The 16,043-nt window shown below is 53.7% G+C and overlaps 1 protein-coding gene across 4 annotated transcripts in view; it reads left to right on the top strand.

The window, feature by feature from the left end:
* The window catches only part of LOC138260874 (membrane-associated guanylate kinase, WW and PDZ domain-containing protein 1-like), a 420,255-nt gene that overhangs the window by 381,798 nt on the left and 22,414 nt on the right, over positions 1 to 16,043 (top strand). For 3 of the 4 annotated variants that reach the window (XM_069209315.1, XM_069209317.1, XM_069209318.1), the window contains 2 exons: positions 6,122 to 6,280; positions 13,365 to 13,503. In XM_069209315.1, coding sequence (XP_069065416.1) covers positions 6,122 to 6,280; positions 13,365 to 13,503 — 298 coding nt within the window. The remainder of the gene's footprint in view (positions 1 to 6,121; positions 6,281 to 13,364; positions 13,504 to 16,043) is intronic. The other variant, XM_069209316.1, reaches the window with a different exon arrangement.

Raw genomic sequence — 16,043 nt, 5'->3', positions numbered from 1 at the left:
CCCTGGGCACACCGCTTCTGTGACGGGCCTGTATTTAGGTGCTAGACACACAACCGTGTCTACCCGGTACAACGCTTCTGTGAAGGGCCTGTACTTAGGCGCTAGACACACAGCCATGTCTATCCGGAACATCTCTTCTGTGAAGGGCTTGTACTTAGGGTCTAGAAACACAACCACAGGTAGCAGATCACATAGCTTGTGTGAATGACTTCTTTAGGAGCTAGACACACAACCGCAGCTACAGAGGAACATCACCTGTGTAAAGGGCCCTTCTTTAGGAGCTAGACACACAACCGCAGATAGCCGATCACATAGCTTGTGTGAATGACTTCTATAGGAGCTAGACACACAACCGCAGCTACAGAGGCACATCACCTGTGTAAAGGGCCATTCTTTAGGAGCTAGACACACAACAGCAGGTAGCAGATCACATAGCTTGTGTAAATGACCTCTTTAGGAGCTAGACATACAACCACAGCTACAGAGGCACATCACCTGTGTAAAGGGTCCTTCTATAGGAGCTAGACACATAGCCGCAGGTAGCAGATCACATACCTTGTGTAAATGACTTCTATAGGAGCTAGACACACAACCGCAGCTACAGAGGCAAATCACCCCTGTGTAAAGGGCCCTTCTGTAGAAGCTAGACACACAACCGCAGGTACAGAGGCACATCACCTGTGTAAAGGGCACGTCTTTAGGAGCTAGACACACAACCGCAGGTACAGAGGCACATCAGCTGTGTAAAGGGCCCTTCTTTAGGATCTAGACACACAACCACAGTTATGAGATCACATAGCTTGTGTAAATGACTTATTTAGGAGCTAGACACACAACTGCATCTACAGAGGCACATCACCTTGTGTAAAGGGTCCTTCTGTAGGAGCTAGACACACAACCGCAGGTACAGAGGCACATCACCTGTGTAAAGGGCCCTTCTGTAGGAGTTAGACACACAACCGCAGGTACAGAGGCACATCACCTGTGTAAAGGAACCCTTCTTTAGGAGCTAGACACACAATCGCCGGTACAGAGGCATATTACCTGTGTAAAGGGCCCTTCTGTAGGAGCTAGTCACACAACCGCAGGTACAGAGGCACATCACCTGTGTAAAGGACCCTTCTTTAGGAGCTAGACACACAACCGCAGATAGAGGATCACATAGCTTGTGTGAATGACTTCTATAGGAGCTAGACACACAACCGCAGCTACAGAAGCAAATCACCTTGTGAAAAGGGCCCTTCTGTAGGAGCTAAACACACACCCGCAGGTACAGAGGCACAACACCTGTGTAAAGGGCCCTTCAGTAGGAGCTAGACACACAACCGCGGGTACAGAGGCACATCACCTGTGTGAAGGGCCCTTCAGTAGGAGCTAGACACACAACTGCAGCTACAGAGGCACATCACCTGTGTAAAGGGCCCTTCTATAGGAGCTAGACACACAACCGCAGGTAGCAGATCACATACCTTGTGTAATTGACTTCTATAGGAGCTAGACACACAAACGCAGCTACAGAGGCAAATCACCCCCGTGTAAAGGGCCCTTCTATAGGAGCTAGACACACAACCGCAGTTACAGAGGCACATCACTTGTGTAAAGGGCCCTTCTATAGAAGCTAGACACACAACTGCAGCTACAGAGGCACATCACCTGTGTAAAGGGCCCTTCTATAGGAGCTAGACACACAACCGCAGGTACAGAGGCACATCACCTGTGTAAAGGGCCCTTCTATAGGAGCTAGAAACACAACCGCAGGTAGCAGAGGCACATCACCTGTGTAAAGGGCCCTTCCGTAGGAGCTAGACACACAACCGCAGGTACAGAGGCACATCACCTGTGTAAAGGGCCCTTCCGTAGGAGCTAGACACACAACCGCAGGTAGCAGATCACATAGCTTGTGTGAATGACTTCTATAGGAGCTAGACACACAACCGCAGCTACAGAGGAACATCACCTGTGTAAAGGGCCCTTCTTTAGGAGCTAGACACACAACCGCAGGTACAGAGGCACATCACCTGTGTAAAGGGCCCTTCCGTAGGAGCTAGACACACAACCGCAGCTACAGAGGAACATCACCTGTGTAAAGGGCCCTTCTTTAGGAGCTAGACACACAACCACAGGTAGCCGATCACATAGCTTGTGTAAATGACTTCTAGAGGAGCTAGACACAGAATCGCAGGTACCAGGGCCCTCCTCCTGTACACTGATGGAAGACACAACCCCAGAAGCATCACCACAGGCCCTGGAGCCTGCAGAGCCTCTGCGGGATCACGGGTGTGTTATGGTTATCACAGCCCCTCAGTTGTATCTTCAGAAACTCGTGCAGGTGAAACATGACATGTGTCAGTGTCAAGACCCAGGAAAAAGGCAAAGCACGCGGAGCTCAGTGTGTAACATGGACTGACCCTGCACTCAGGCCTAATTCTCAAGCTGGAAATGGGTAACAAGAGGTATCAGTTGAGGTGGTGAGTACCAGCCCTGCCCCACCCTTTCCAAGGGGCACCGAGGGAGTGAACGTTACCACAACCTCATCCAGAGAGATGGGAGTGAAAGGGCAGGGGGTGGAGGGGTTGTGTGTGCACATGAGTGACACCTTCCAAGCATGGCTGGCGCGCTGTGTGAGAGAGGCTGTGAGTGAGAGAGGCTGTGAATGACAGGTTGTGAGTGAGAGAGGCTGTGAGTGAGAGGTTGTGAGTAATAGAGGCTGTGAGTGAGAGAGAGAGGCTGTGTGTGAGAGGCTGTGTGTGTGAGGCTGTGTGTGAGAGGCTGTGAGTGTGAGAGGCTGTGTGTGTGTGAGGCTGTGTGTGTGAGAGGCTGTGTGTGTGAGGCTGTGTGTGAGAGGCTGTGAGTGTGAGAGGCTGTGTGTGTGAGAGGCTGTGAGTGAGAGAGGCTGTGTGTGTGTGAGAGGCTGTGTGTGTGAGGGGCTGTGAGTGAGAGGTTATGAGTGTGAGAGGCTGTGAGTGAGAGAGGCTGTGTGGGAGAGTGGCTGTGAGTGTGAGAGGTTGTGAGTGTGAGAGGCTGTGAGTGAGAGGTTGTGAGTGTGAGAGGCTGTGAGTGAGAGAGGCTGTGTGTGAGTGAGGCTGTGTGTGAGAGGCTGTGTTTGAGAGAGGCTGTGAGTGACAGGCTGTGAGTGAGAGGTTGTGAGTGTGAGAGGTTGTGAGTGTGAGAGGCTGTGAGTGAGAGAGGCTGTGTGTGTGTGAGAGGCTGTGAGTGTGAGAGGCTGTTAGTGTGAGAAGCTGTAAGTGAGAGAGGCTGTGTGTGTGTGAGAGGCTGTGAGTGTGAGAGGCTGTGTGTGTGTGAGAGGCTGTGTGTGTGTGAGAGGTTGCGTGTGACGGAGGCTGTGAGTGAAAGAGGATGTGAGTGAGAAGTTGTGAGTGAGAGAGGCTGTGTGACAGAGGCTGTGAGTGAGAGGCTGTGAGTGTGAGAGGCTGTGAGTAAGAGCGGCTGTGTGTGAGAGAGATTGTAAGTGAGAGAAGTTGTGTGTGAGAGGTTGTGTGCATGTTAACCTGTTCACCCGTGTCTGTGTGGGGGGGTTAGTTATTGTGTGTGCAGACAGAGATTGTGGGCCTGTGTGAGAGAGAGAGCAGGGGCAGGGCCCCCGTAACCAGAGCAGTGCCAGGAGTAACAAAGGGCAGTGCCAAGGCTAGGCAGTGCCTGGCACTGCTGGCCAGTGTTAGACAGTTGTAGTCTGAGCAGTGTCAGGTGTAATGAAGGGCAGTTCCAGATGTAGAAAAGGGCAGTGTTAGGAGTAGGTGATGCAGAGGCAGCTGTGCCCAGAGCAGTGCCAGGTGTAGAAGGATAGTGCCAGGTACAGGTTGGGCAGAGACAGGTATAACTGGAGCAGTGCCAGGTGTAGAAGTGCAGTGCCAGGAACAGGTGGGGTAGAGACAGCTGTAGCTAGGGGAATGCCAGGTGGAGTTGGACAGTGCCCGGGGTAGCCACAGAAGTGCCAGGTGTAGCTGGTGGAGTGCCAGGCATAGCCAGGGCAGTGCCACAGGAACAAGAGGGTAGTACAAGTTGTAGCCAGGCTATAATCTCTACCAGAAGGAGTGCATTTTACTGGGAGAAATGGCGCACCAAGGAGAACTAGCTTATAATTATATTAGTCTGACTCCTACATCTGCAACGGTGCACTACAATGGGGAATACACCCTAAAACCCCAAATGTTGGCTAAATAAACAGTCTTATGAAAATACTGAGGCACCCGTTGAACATGTGTACAATTGTCCCAAAAATTGCATGCTTTCACCCCTATGGTAAATTTGTATATATATAAAAACAATTTTTTCAACACATATTATTATAGTACATGGCTCACAGAAAAGCAGTAAATCAAAAACAGTGATAAATCATTAATTTACTAGGTCTTTAATTTCCAAACATATAAAACCATGCACCCCCTGATAATTCATTGCTCAATCCCTAAAACAACATAAAAAGGAGATATATATAAATCCAATCTCATTCAAGTTCACTGAACAGTCAAATATTAATCCATGTTAACTTCAAAAGTCCATTATGTTTGATCTTGAGTGTTCCTCCCAAAAAGTTGTAGCCAGGGTAGTGCCAAAGGTCCCACAGGTCAGTACCAGCCATTGCCAAGGCAGTGCCACAGAAACCAGAGGGCAGTACCAACTGCAGCCAGGGCAGTGCCATAGTTCTCCTAGGGCAGTGCCAGTTGCAGCCGGGGCACTGCCATAGGCCCCAGAGGGCAGTGCATATGTCTCAGAGGGCAGTGCCAGTTGCAGCCAGGGCAGTGCCATAGGCCCCAGAGGGCAGTGCATAAGTTCCAGAGGGCAGTACCAGTTGCAGCCGGGGCAGTGCCACAGGCCCCAGAGGGAAGTATCAGGCACAGACAGGGCAGTACCAGAGGACAGACTCCAGCTGACCCGGGGACCACTCGGACCTCATGGTGGGCTTGCCCAGAGCACTCTGCCCACCACTGCCCTCTTCTGCTTGCAGGCTGAGCTGGCCCTAGAGGGCAGACAGTACAGGATGGAGCTCCAGAGGGCAGTACCTGAGGGCAGTACCAGGCACAGACAGGCAGTACCGCAGAACAAGAGGGCAGTACCATAGGGCAGTAACAGAGGGCAGTACCGTAGGGCAGGCCCCCAGCTGACCCCAGGGACCCCTAGGACCCGTGGGACCTCAGGGAGGCGTGTCCAACGCTCTCTGCCCACCACTGCCCTCTTCTGATTGCTGGCAGAGATGGCCCCGCAGGGCAGACAGTACCGGGTGGGCCAGAGGGCAAAACCAGAGGGCAGTACCAGAGGGCAGTGCCAGGCACAGATAGGGCAGTGCCAGAGGCCAGTACTTTAGGGCAGTGCCAGTGGACAGTACCGTAGGGCAGTACCATAGTGCAGTACCAGAGGTCAGTGCCAGACACAGACAGGGCACTATCAGAGGACAGTACTGTAGGGCAGTGCCAGAGGGCAGTAACAGAGGGCAGTGCCAGACACAGACAGGGCAGTTTCAGAGGAGGGCAGAGAGGGCAGTGCCAGAGGACAGTACCATAAGGCAGTGTCAGAGGGCAGTACTGTAGGGCAGTGCCAGAGCGCAGTACCAGAGGTCAGTGCCAGACACAGACAAGGCACTATTATAGGACAGTACCGTAGGGCAGTGCCAGAGGACAGTACCGTAGGGCAGTGTCAGAGGGCAGTACCATAGGGCAGTGCCAGAGGGCAGTACCGTAGGGGAGTACCAGAGAACAGTACCGTAGCCCAGTGCCAGAGGGCAGTACCGTAGGGGAGAACCAGAGGGCAGTACCGTAGGACAGTATCATAGGGCAGTGCCAGAGGGCAGTACCAGAGGGCAGTGCCAGGCACAGACAGGGCAGTATCAGAGGACAGTACCGTAGGGCAGTGCCAGAGGGCAGTACCAGCGGGCAGTAACGTAGGGGAGTACCAGCGGGCAGTAACGTAGGGGAGTACCAGAGGGCAGTGCCGTAGGCCAGTACCGTAGCGCAGTACAATAGGGCAGTGTCAGGCACAGACAGGGCAGTATCAGAGGGCAGTACCGTAGGGCAGTACTGTAGGGCAGTCCCCCAGCTGACCCCAGGGACCCTCGGGTGGGCCTGCCCAGAGCACTCTATCCACCACTGCCCTCTTCTGCTTGCAGGCAGAGCTGGCCCCGGAGGGCGGACAGTACCGGGTGGAGCTCCAGAGGGGCCCCACCGGCTTCGGCTTCAGCCTGCGGGGGGGCAGTGAGTACAAGATGAGCATCTACGTGCGAGGCATGATGGAGGGGGGGCCGGCCGAGAGGAGCGGCAGGATGCAGGTACCGGGCTGTCTCTGTGTCTGCAGCTGTCTCTGTGTCTGCAGAAGTCTGTCTCAGCAACCTGTCTGTCTTTGTCTGCAGCATCTGTGTGTGTGCAGAAGTCGGTCTCTGTCTGCAGCTGGCTGTCTCTGCGACATGTGTGCGTGTCTGCAGCAGTCTCTGCATGTGCAGCAGTTTGTCTGGAGCGGTCTGTCTCTGTCTCAGCAACCTGTCTCTGTGTCTGCAGCAGTCTCTGTGTCTTCAGCAGTTTGTCTCTGCAACCTGTCTCTGTGTGTGCAGCAGTTTGTCTCTGCAACCTGTCTCTTCGTGTGCAGCAGTCTGTCTCTTTCTTTGCAATCTCTCTTTGCAGCTCTTTGTGCGTGCAGCAGTCTATCTGTCTCTGCAATCTGTCTCTGTGACTGCAGCAGTCTGTTCCTGTCTCTGCAAACTGTGTGTCTGCAGCAATCTCTGTGTGTGCAGCAGTCTGTCTCTGCAGTCTGTCTTTGTCCTCAGCATTTGTGTGTGTGCAGAAGTCGGTCTCTGTCTGCAGCTGGCTGTCTCTGCAACCTGTGTGCGTGTCTGCAGCAGTCTTTGTGTGTGCAGCAGCCTGTCTCTGTCTCTCCAACCTGTCTCTGTGTGTGCAGCAGTCTGTCTCTGTCTCTACAACCTGTCTCTGTGTCTGCAGCAATCTCTGTGTGTGCAGCAGTCTGTCTCTGCAGTCTGTCTTTGTCTGCAGCATCTGTGTGTGTGCAGAAGTCGGCCTCTGTCTTCAGTTGGCTGTCTCTGCGACATGTGTGCGTGTGTGCAGCAGTCTCTGTGTGTGCAGCAGTTTGTCTGGAGCGGTCTGTCTCTGTCTCAGAAACCTGTCCTGTGTCTGCAGCAGGCTGTCTCTGCAGCAGTCTGTCTCTGCCTGCAGCATCGGTGTGTGTGCAGGTCTGTCTCTGTCTGTGGCTGTATATCTCTGCAACCTGTCTCAGTGTGTGCAGCAGTTTGTCTCTGACTCTGCAACCTGTCTGTGTGTCTGCAGCAGTCTATCTCTGTCTGTGGCAGTCTCTGTCTGCAGCTGCTTGTCTCTTTGTGCAGCAGTCTGTCTCTGCGTGTAGCAGCCTGTCTCCGTAGCAGTGTGTCTCGGTGTGCAGCAGACTGTCTCTGTGTCTAATTGCCCCTCTCTCTACCAGTCTGTCTCTCTCTGCTGCTGTCTGTCTGAGTTTCCAGCAGTCTGTCTCTGCATGTAGCAGCCTGTCTCTGTAGCAGTATGTCTCTGTGCCTGTCTCTGTAGCAGCCTGTCTCTGTAGCAGTATGTCTCTGTGCCTGTCTCTGTAGCAGCCTGTCTCTGTGCCTGTCTCTGTAGCAGCCTGTCTCTGTAGCAGCATGTCTCGGAGTGCAGAAGACTGTCTCTCTGCAGGATGATGTGTCTTTGTAGCAGTCCAACCCTTTGATGCTGTGCACGCAGCAGTCAGCCCTCTCATACGGCGTGTAGCTGTCTACTTCAGCTGCAACTCCTCTGTGTGCAGCAGTCTGTCACTGTGTCCAGCACCACAAACACTCCGCAACACACCACTAACACACCACCAACACACCCCAACACACCACTAACACACCACCAACACACCCCAACATACCCCAACACACCACTAACACACCCCAACACACCACTAACACACCACCAACACACCCCAACACACCACTAACACACCACTAACACACCACTAACACACCACCAACACACCCCAACACACCATCAACACACCCCAACACACCACTAACACACCACCAACACACCCCAACACACCAATAACACACCCCAACACACCTCCAACACACCCCAACACACCACTAACACACCCCAACACACCACTAACACCCACCAACACACCCCAACACACCACTAACACACCCCAACACACCACTAACACACCACCAACACACCCCAACACACCACTAACTCACCCCAACACACCACCAACACACCCCAACACACCACTAACACACCCCAACACACCACTAACACACCTCCAACACACCCCAACACACCACTAACACACCCCAACACACCACTAACACCCACCAACACACCCCAACACACCACTAACACACCCCAACACACCACTAACACACCACCAACACACCCCAACACACCACTAACACACCCCAACACACCCCAACACACCACTAACACACCCCAACACACCACTAACACACCGCAACACACCACCAACACACCCCAACACACCACTAACACACCCCAACACACCACTAACACCCACCAACACACCCCAACACACCACTAACACAGCCCAACACACCACTAACACACCACCAACACACCCCAACACACCACTAACACACCCCAACACACCACCAACACACCCCAACACACCACTAACACACCACTAGCACACCCCAACACACCACCAACACACCAACATACCACCAACACACCCCAACACACCACTAACACACCCCAACAAACCACTAACAAACCATTAACACACCACTAACACACCACCAACACACCACCAACACACCACTAACACACCCCAACACACCACCAACACACCCCAACACACCACTAACACACCCCAACACACCCCTAACACACCCAACACACCACTAACACACCACCAACACACCCCAACACACCACTAACACACCCCAACACACCCCAACACACCACTAACACACCCCAACACACCCCAACACACCACTAACACACCCCAACACACAACCAACACACCCCAACACACCACTAACACACCCCAACACACCCCAACACACCACTAACACCCACCAACACACCCCAACACACCACTAACACACCCCAACACACCACAAACACACCCCAAAACACCCCAACACACCACTAACACACCCCAACACACCACCAACACACCACTAACACCCACCAACACACCCCAACACACCACTAACACACCACCAACACACCCCAACACACCACTAACACACCACCAACACACCACCAACACACCACTAGCACACCACCTACACACCACCAACAAACCCCAGCACACCACTAGCACACCCCAACACACCACCAACACACCACAACACACCACTAACACACCACCTACACACCCCAACACACCACTAACACACCACCAACACACCACAACACACCACTAACACACCCCAACACACCCCTAATACACCCCAACACACCACTAACACACCACCAACACACCCCAACACACCACTAACACACCACTAACACACCACCAACACACCCCAACACACCACTAACACACCACCAACACACCCCAACACACCACCAACACACCCACAAACACACCACTAACACACCACCTACACATCTCAACACATCATCAACACATCTCAACACATCCCCAGCACATCACCAACACACCACCAGCACACCCGAACACACCATCAGCGCATCCAAACACACCATCAACACACCCCAACACACCACCAACACACCTCATTATGGGGCTCATTCTGAGCCCGGCGGGCGGCGGGCGCCGCCCGCCTGGAGGGAGCCGCCAAATGACCGCACCGCGGTCATAAGACCGCGGCGGCCATTCAGACATTTCCTCTGGGCCGGCGGGCGCTCTCCAAAAGAGCGCCCGCCGGCCCAGAGGAAATGCCCCTGCAACGAGGACGCCGGCTCAGAATTGAGCTGGCGTAGTTGCAGGGGTGCGACGGGTGCAGTTTGCACCCATCGCGTATTTCAGTGTCTGCATTGCAGACACTGAAATACACAGTGGGGCCCTCTTACGGGGGCCCCTGCAGTGCCCATGCCATTGGCATGGGCACTGCAGGGGCCCCCAGGGGCCCCGTGGCACCCCCTACCGTCATCCTGTTCCTGGCGGTGATGGCGGTAGGGGGTGTCAGAATCCCCATGGCTGCGGAGCGCGCTCCGCAGCCATGGAGGATTCCCCCGAGCAGCGGGAAGTCGGCGGGAGACCGCTGACTTTCCGCTTCTGACCGCGGCTGAACCGCCGCGGTCAGAATGCTCGTGGGAGCACCGCCAGCCTGTTGGCGGTGCTCCCGTGGTCGGTGGCCGCCAGGGTCAGAATGACCCCCTATATCTTAACACATCCCCAACACACCATCAACACAGCATCAACATATCCCCAACACACCATCCTCACAACCTCAACACATCCCAGCACATCTCAACATATCCCCAACGCACCACCAACACACTCCAACACATCTCAACACACCCTCAATACACCATCAACACACCCCAGCACATCTCAACACATCCCCAGCACCCAATCAACACACTGCAACACACCATTAAGACAACCCTAGACACCATCAACGCACCACCAACACACTCCAACACATCTCAACCCATCCTGAACACATCTCAACACACCCCAAGACACCACCAACACACCGGAACATTTCAGCACACCATAACACACCATCAACACACCCCAAGACACCACCAACAAACCCCACCACATCTCAACACATCCCCAACACACTATAAACACACCATCAGCACACCATCAAAACAATCTCAGCACATCTCAACATATCCCCAACACACCCTCAATACACCATCAACACACCCTTAACACACCCCATCACATCTCCAACATATCATAAACACACCCTCAATACACCATCACCACGCCCCAACACATCTCAACACATCCCCAACACACCATCCACACGTCCCAACGCACCATCAGCACACGCTCTTCCCTTTCTCTCTGTCTCTGACTTTCTCTTGGATGCCTTCTCTTCCCGGTTACTTTCTCACCCATCAGCCCTGTCTTAGTTCTCCTCTCTTCCTTCTTCTCTCTTCTTCCTTCTGTCCTCTCTTCTTTCTTCTCGCCTCTCTTCCTTCTCCTCTCATCTTCCTTCTTCTCTCCTCTCTTCCTTCTCCTCTCCTCTTTCTTCTTCTCTCCTCGCTTCTTTCATCGCTCCTCTCTTCCTTCTTTTCTCTCTTCTCTTCCTTCTTTATTCTTCTCTACTCTCTTCCTTCTTCTTTCTTCTGTCCTTCCTCCTTCTTTTCTCTCCTCTCTTCTTTCATCTCTCCTTTCTTCCTTCTTCTTTCTTACCTTCCTTGTTATCTCCACTCTTCCTCCTTCTCTTTCTTCTTCCTTCTTCTTCTTTCATCTCTCCTCTCTTCCTTCTTCTTTATTCTTCTCGCCTCTCTTCCTTCTTCTCTCTTCTTCTTTCTTCTATCCTCTCTTCCTTCTTCTTTATTCTTCTCTCCTCTCTTCCTTCTTCTCTTGATTCTTCTCTTTTTTCTTCCTTCTTCTCTCCTCTATTCCTTCTTCTTTCCTACCTTCCTTGTTATCTCCACTCGTCCTTCTTCTCTTCCTTCTTCTCTTTCTTCTCCCTTCTTCTCGCCTCTCTTCCTTCTTATTCTTTATTCTTCTCTCCTCTCTTCCTTCTTCTTTCCTACCTTCCTTGTTATCTCCACTCTATCCTTCTTACCTCCTCCCTCCCATCTTCTCTGCCTTTCTGCTCCTTCCCGTCATCCTCTCTCTCACTTTCCCTCCTCTGTGCCACTTTCTGCTTTCCCTACTTCCTTCCTCTTTTAGCCCCGCCCTCACCCCCCTCTCGGCCCCTTCCCCCGTTGTTGTAGCCTGCGCGTGTTTATCTGGCCCTGGCAGCTGGCCATGCGTTTCATCTGTGCCAGGAAGTGCCAGCTGGTGCCATTCCCTTCTGTACCCAGCAAGCACGCGTGCCACGGGGTGGGCTCTGTGCACCCAACATACACACTGCCAAGGGTGGGGTCTGGGCACCAAGCATGCACTCGTGCCACGGGGTGGGCATTGTGCACCCATTATACACATGTGCCAAGGAGTGGGCTCTGTGCATCCAGCATGCAACCATGCCAAGGGGAGGGCTCTGTGCACCAAGGATGCACACGTGCCGAGGGGAGGGCTCTGTGTACCCATTATACACATGTGCCAAGGGGTGGGCTCTGTGTACCCAGCATACACTCGTGCCACGGCTGGGATATTGTGCACCCAACATACACTCGTGCCACGGGTGGGTTATTGTGCACCCAGCATACACACGTGCCACGGGGTAGGCTCTGTGCACCCAGCATGCAGACATCTCACCTTTTTCTAGGGCCTCTTACATGTTTCTGTGTCTCTTCCCATGTTGTGATGTGTCTAACATGCCTTGTGTCTCTCCCCGTGTCGCGATGTGAATAACATGCCTTGTGTCTCTCCCCATGTCGCGATGTGTCTAACACGCTGTGTCTAACATGCCTTGTGTCTCTCCCCATGTCGCGATGTGTCTAACACGCTGTGTCTAACATGCCTTGTGTCTCTCCCCATGTCGTGATGTGTCTGACGTGCCTTGTGTTTCTCCCCATGTCGTGATGTGTCTGACATGCCTTGTGTCTCTCCCCGTGTCGCGATGTGTCTGACATGCCTTGTGCCTCTCCCCGTGTCGCGATGTGTCTGACATGCCTTGTGTCTCTCCCCGTGTTGCGATATGTCTGACATGCCTTGTGTCTCTCCCCGTGTTGCGATGTGTCTGACATGCCTTGTGTCTCCCCCTGTGTCGCGATGTGTCTGACATGCCTTGTGTCTCTCCCCGTGTCGCGATGTGTCTGATATGCCTTGTGTCTCTCCCCGTGTCGCGATGTGTCTGACATGCCTTGTGTCTCTCCCCGTGTCGCGATGTGTCTGATATGCCTTGTGTCTCTCCCCGTGTCGTGATGTGTCTGACATGCCTTGTGTCTCTCCCCGTGTCGTGATGTGTCTGACATGCCTTGTGTCTCTCCCCGTGTTGCGATGTGTCTGACATGCCTTGTGTCTCCCCCTGTGTCGCGATGTGTCTGACATGCCTTGTGTCTCTCCCTGTGTCGCGATGTGTCTGACATGCCTTGTGTCTCCCCCGTGTCGCGATGTGTCTGACATGCCTTGTGTCTCTCCCCGTGTCGCGATGTGTCTGACATGCCTTGTGTCTCTCCCCGTGTCGCGATGTGTCTGACATGCCTTGTGTCTCCCCCCGTGTCGCGATGTGTCTGACATGCCTTGTGTCTCTCCCCGTGTCGCGATGTGTCTGACATGCCTTGTGTCTCTCCCCGTGTCGCGATGTGTCTGACATGCTATGTGTCTCCTCCGTGTGCCCTCAGGTCAGCGACCAGCTCTTGGAGATCAATGGCACACGCACAGTGGGCATGAGCCACGCCGAGGCCGTGGAGCAGATACGCAGCGGGGGCAACAAGATCAAGCTAGTCTTGAGGAGAGGAAATGGCTACATCCCCGACTATGGTGAGTGCTGAGAGCGCTCAGTGCGGCCTGAGTGAGGTCTACTTTGGGCGTGAGCGCTAGGGGAGTCTGAGGTGCGGTCTGGAGGAGGGCACTGGGGAGGGATCACCAGAGGAGCCTGGAGTGAGATCTGAGGGGTAAACCCTAGGAGGTCCTTGGGGTGAAGTCTGGAGGAGGGCACTGGAGAGGGATCACCAGAGGAGCCTGGGGTGAGGTCTGTGGAGTGAACACTAGGGTGGTCTTGGGGTGAGGTCTGGAGGAGGGCACTGGGGAGGGATCCCCAGAGGAGCCTGCGGTGAGGTCTGGGGGTGCACACTAGGGTGGTCTTGGGGTGAGGTCTGGAGGAGGGCACTGGGGAGGGATCACCAGAGGAGCCCGGGGTGAGGTCTGTGGAGTGAACACTAGGGGGTCCTTGGGGTAAGGTGTAGAGGAGGTCACTGGGGAGGGATCCACAGAGGAGCCTGGGGTGAGGTCTGTGGAGTGAACACCAGGAGGTCCTTGGGATGAGGTCTGGAGGAGGGCACTGGGGATGGATCACCAGAGGAGCCTGGGGTGAGGTCTGTGGAGTGAACACTAGGGGGTCCTTGGGGTGAGGTGTGGAGGAGGGCACTGGGGAGGGATCACCAGAGGAGCCTGAGTTGAGGTCTTTGGAGTGAATACTAGGGGGTCCTTGGGGTAAGGTCTAGAGGAGGGCACTGAGGAGGGATCCACAGAGGAGCCTGGAGTGAGGTCTGTGGAGTGAACACTAGGGTGGTCTTGGGGTGAGGTCTGGAGGCGGGCACTGGGGAGGGATCACCAGAGGAGCCTGGTGTGAGGTCTGTGAAGTGAACACTAGGGTGGTCTTGGGGTGAGGTCTGGAGTAGGGCACTGGGGAGGGATCCCCAGAGGTACCTGGGGTGAGGTCTGGGGAATGAACACTAGGCTGGTCTTGGGGTGAGGTCTGGAGGCGGGCACTAGGGAGGGATCACCAGGGGACCCTGGAGTGAGGTCTGGGCATGAACACTAGAGGGTCCTTGGGGTGAGGTCTGGTGTAGGACACTGGGGAGGATCACTAGAGGTACCTGGGGTGAGATCTGGGGGTGAACACTAGGGGGTCCTTGGGGTGAGGTCTGGAAGAGAGCACTTGGGAGGGATCACCAGATGAGGTTGGGGTGAGTGCTGTGTGTCTCCTGTTCCCTAGAGTCTTCATGGCGCCTTACGTCCACTAAGTCCATTGCAGTCTATACTTCCTCTAAAATTGTTACTCTTAAATGCCTACTCCCCTCGAGTAAAGTTGCCCAGAGTCCAAACACCTACTCACCCAGCTTCATCACACCCAGGGTGAAGCCAGTACGTGCTTCCTCACAGCCCAGGAACCTGACATCCACCCATCACCTGGTAATGCCACTTGCGAAAACCAACCTGCGACCAGTATCTAATCACTCAGATTTGTAACGCACAATAATCCTCAGAGCTGAGCTACCAGGGATCAAGAACTACTCTTCATTTCACACCAAATGACAACAATAAATCGTATCCAGGCTTCCCTAAATCTGCTTATGGGTGATCTGTAGTATAAGTCAAGGCTATCAGCGCCTTGAGACCCGCCAGGTGATAAGCCGCGCTTTATAAATACCTGATTGATTGATTGAAGGATGACCAAACACCACAGAACAAAGACCTCTAATGGACTACTGTGTCCTCTACATGGACTGTCAGCTAACCAAGGTTGACCAAACACCTCAATCTATCGCCAGAGTTGACCAAACCCACCCTTGTGTCCCTGTGTGTTGGCCATTGTTTACCAAATGCCTCCTTGTGAGCTATGTTGGCCATCATTGACCAAACGCCTCCTTGTGAGCTAAGTGTTGGCCATCATTGACCAAACGCCTCCTTGTGAGCTATGTTGGCCATCATTGACCAAACGCCTCCTTGTGAGCTATGTTGGCCATCATTGACCAAACGCCTCCTTGTGAGCTATGTTGGCCATCATTGACCAAACGCCTCCTTGTGAGCTATGTTGGCCATCATTGACCAAACGCCTCCTTGTGAGCTAAGTGTTGGCCATTATTGACCAAACGCCTCCTTGTGTGCTATGTGTTGGTCATCATTGACCAAATGCCTCCTTGTATGCTGTGTGTTGGCCATCGTTGACCAAACTCCTCTTTCTGTGCTATTTGTTGGCCATCATTAGCCAAACGCCTCCTTGTGTGCTATGTGTTGACCATCGTTGACCACATCCCTCCTTGTGTGCTATGTGTTGACCATCGTTGACCACATCCCTCCTTGTGTGCTATGTGTTGGCCATCGTTGACCAAACGCCTCCTTGTGTGCTATGTGTTGGCCATTATTGACCACATCCCTCCTTGTGTGCTATGTGTTGGCCATCATTAGCCAAACGCCTCCTTGTGTGCTATGTGTTGGCCATCATTAGCCAAACGCCTCCTTGTGAGCTAAGTGTTGGCCATCATTGACCAAACGCCTCCTTGTGTGCTATGTGTTGGCCATCATTGACCACATCCCTCCTTGTGTGCTATGTGTTGGCCATCGTTGACCAAACGCCT

Source organism: Pleurodeles waltl, chromosome 10 (genome assembly GCF_031143425.1).
Source record: "Pleurodeles waltl isolate 20211129_DDA chromosome 10, aPleWal1.hap1.20221129, whole genome shotgun sequence".
NCBI classification, from domain to species: Eukaryota; Metazoa; Chordata; class Amphibia; order Caudata; family Salamandridae; genus Pleurodeles; species Pleurodeles waltl.
Note: the sequence above shows the minus strand (reverse complement) of the source record. Positions and strands in the feature narration are given on the sequence as shown.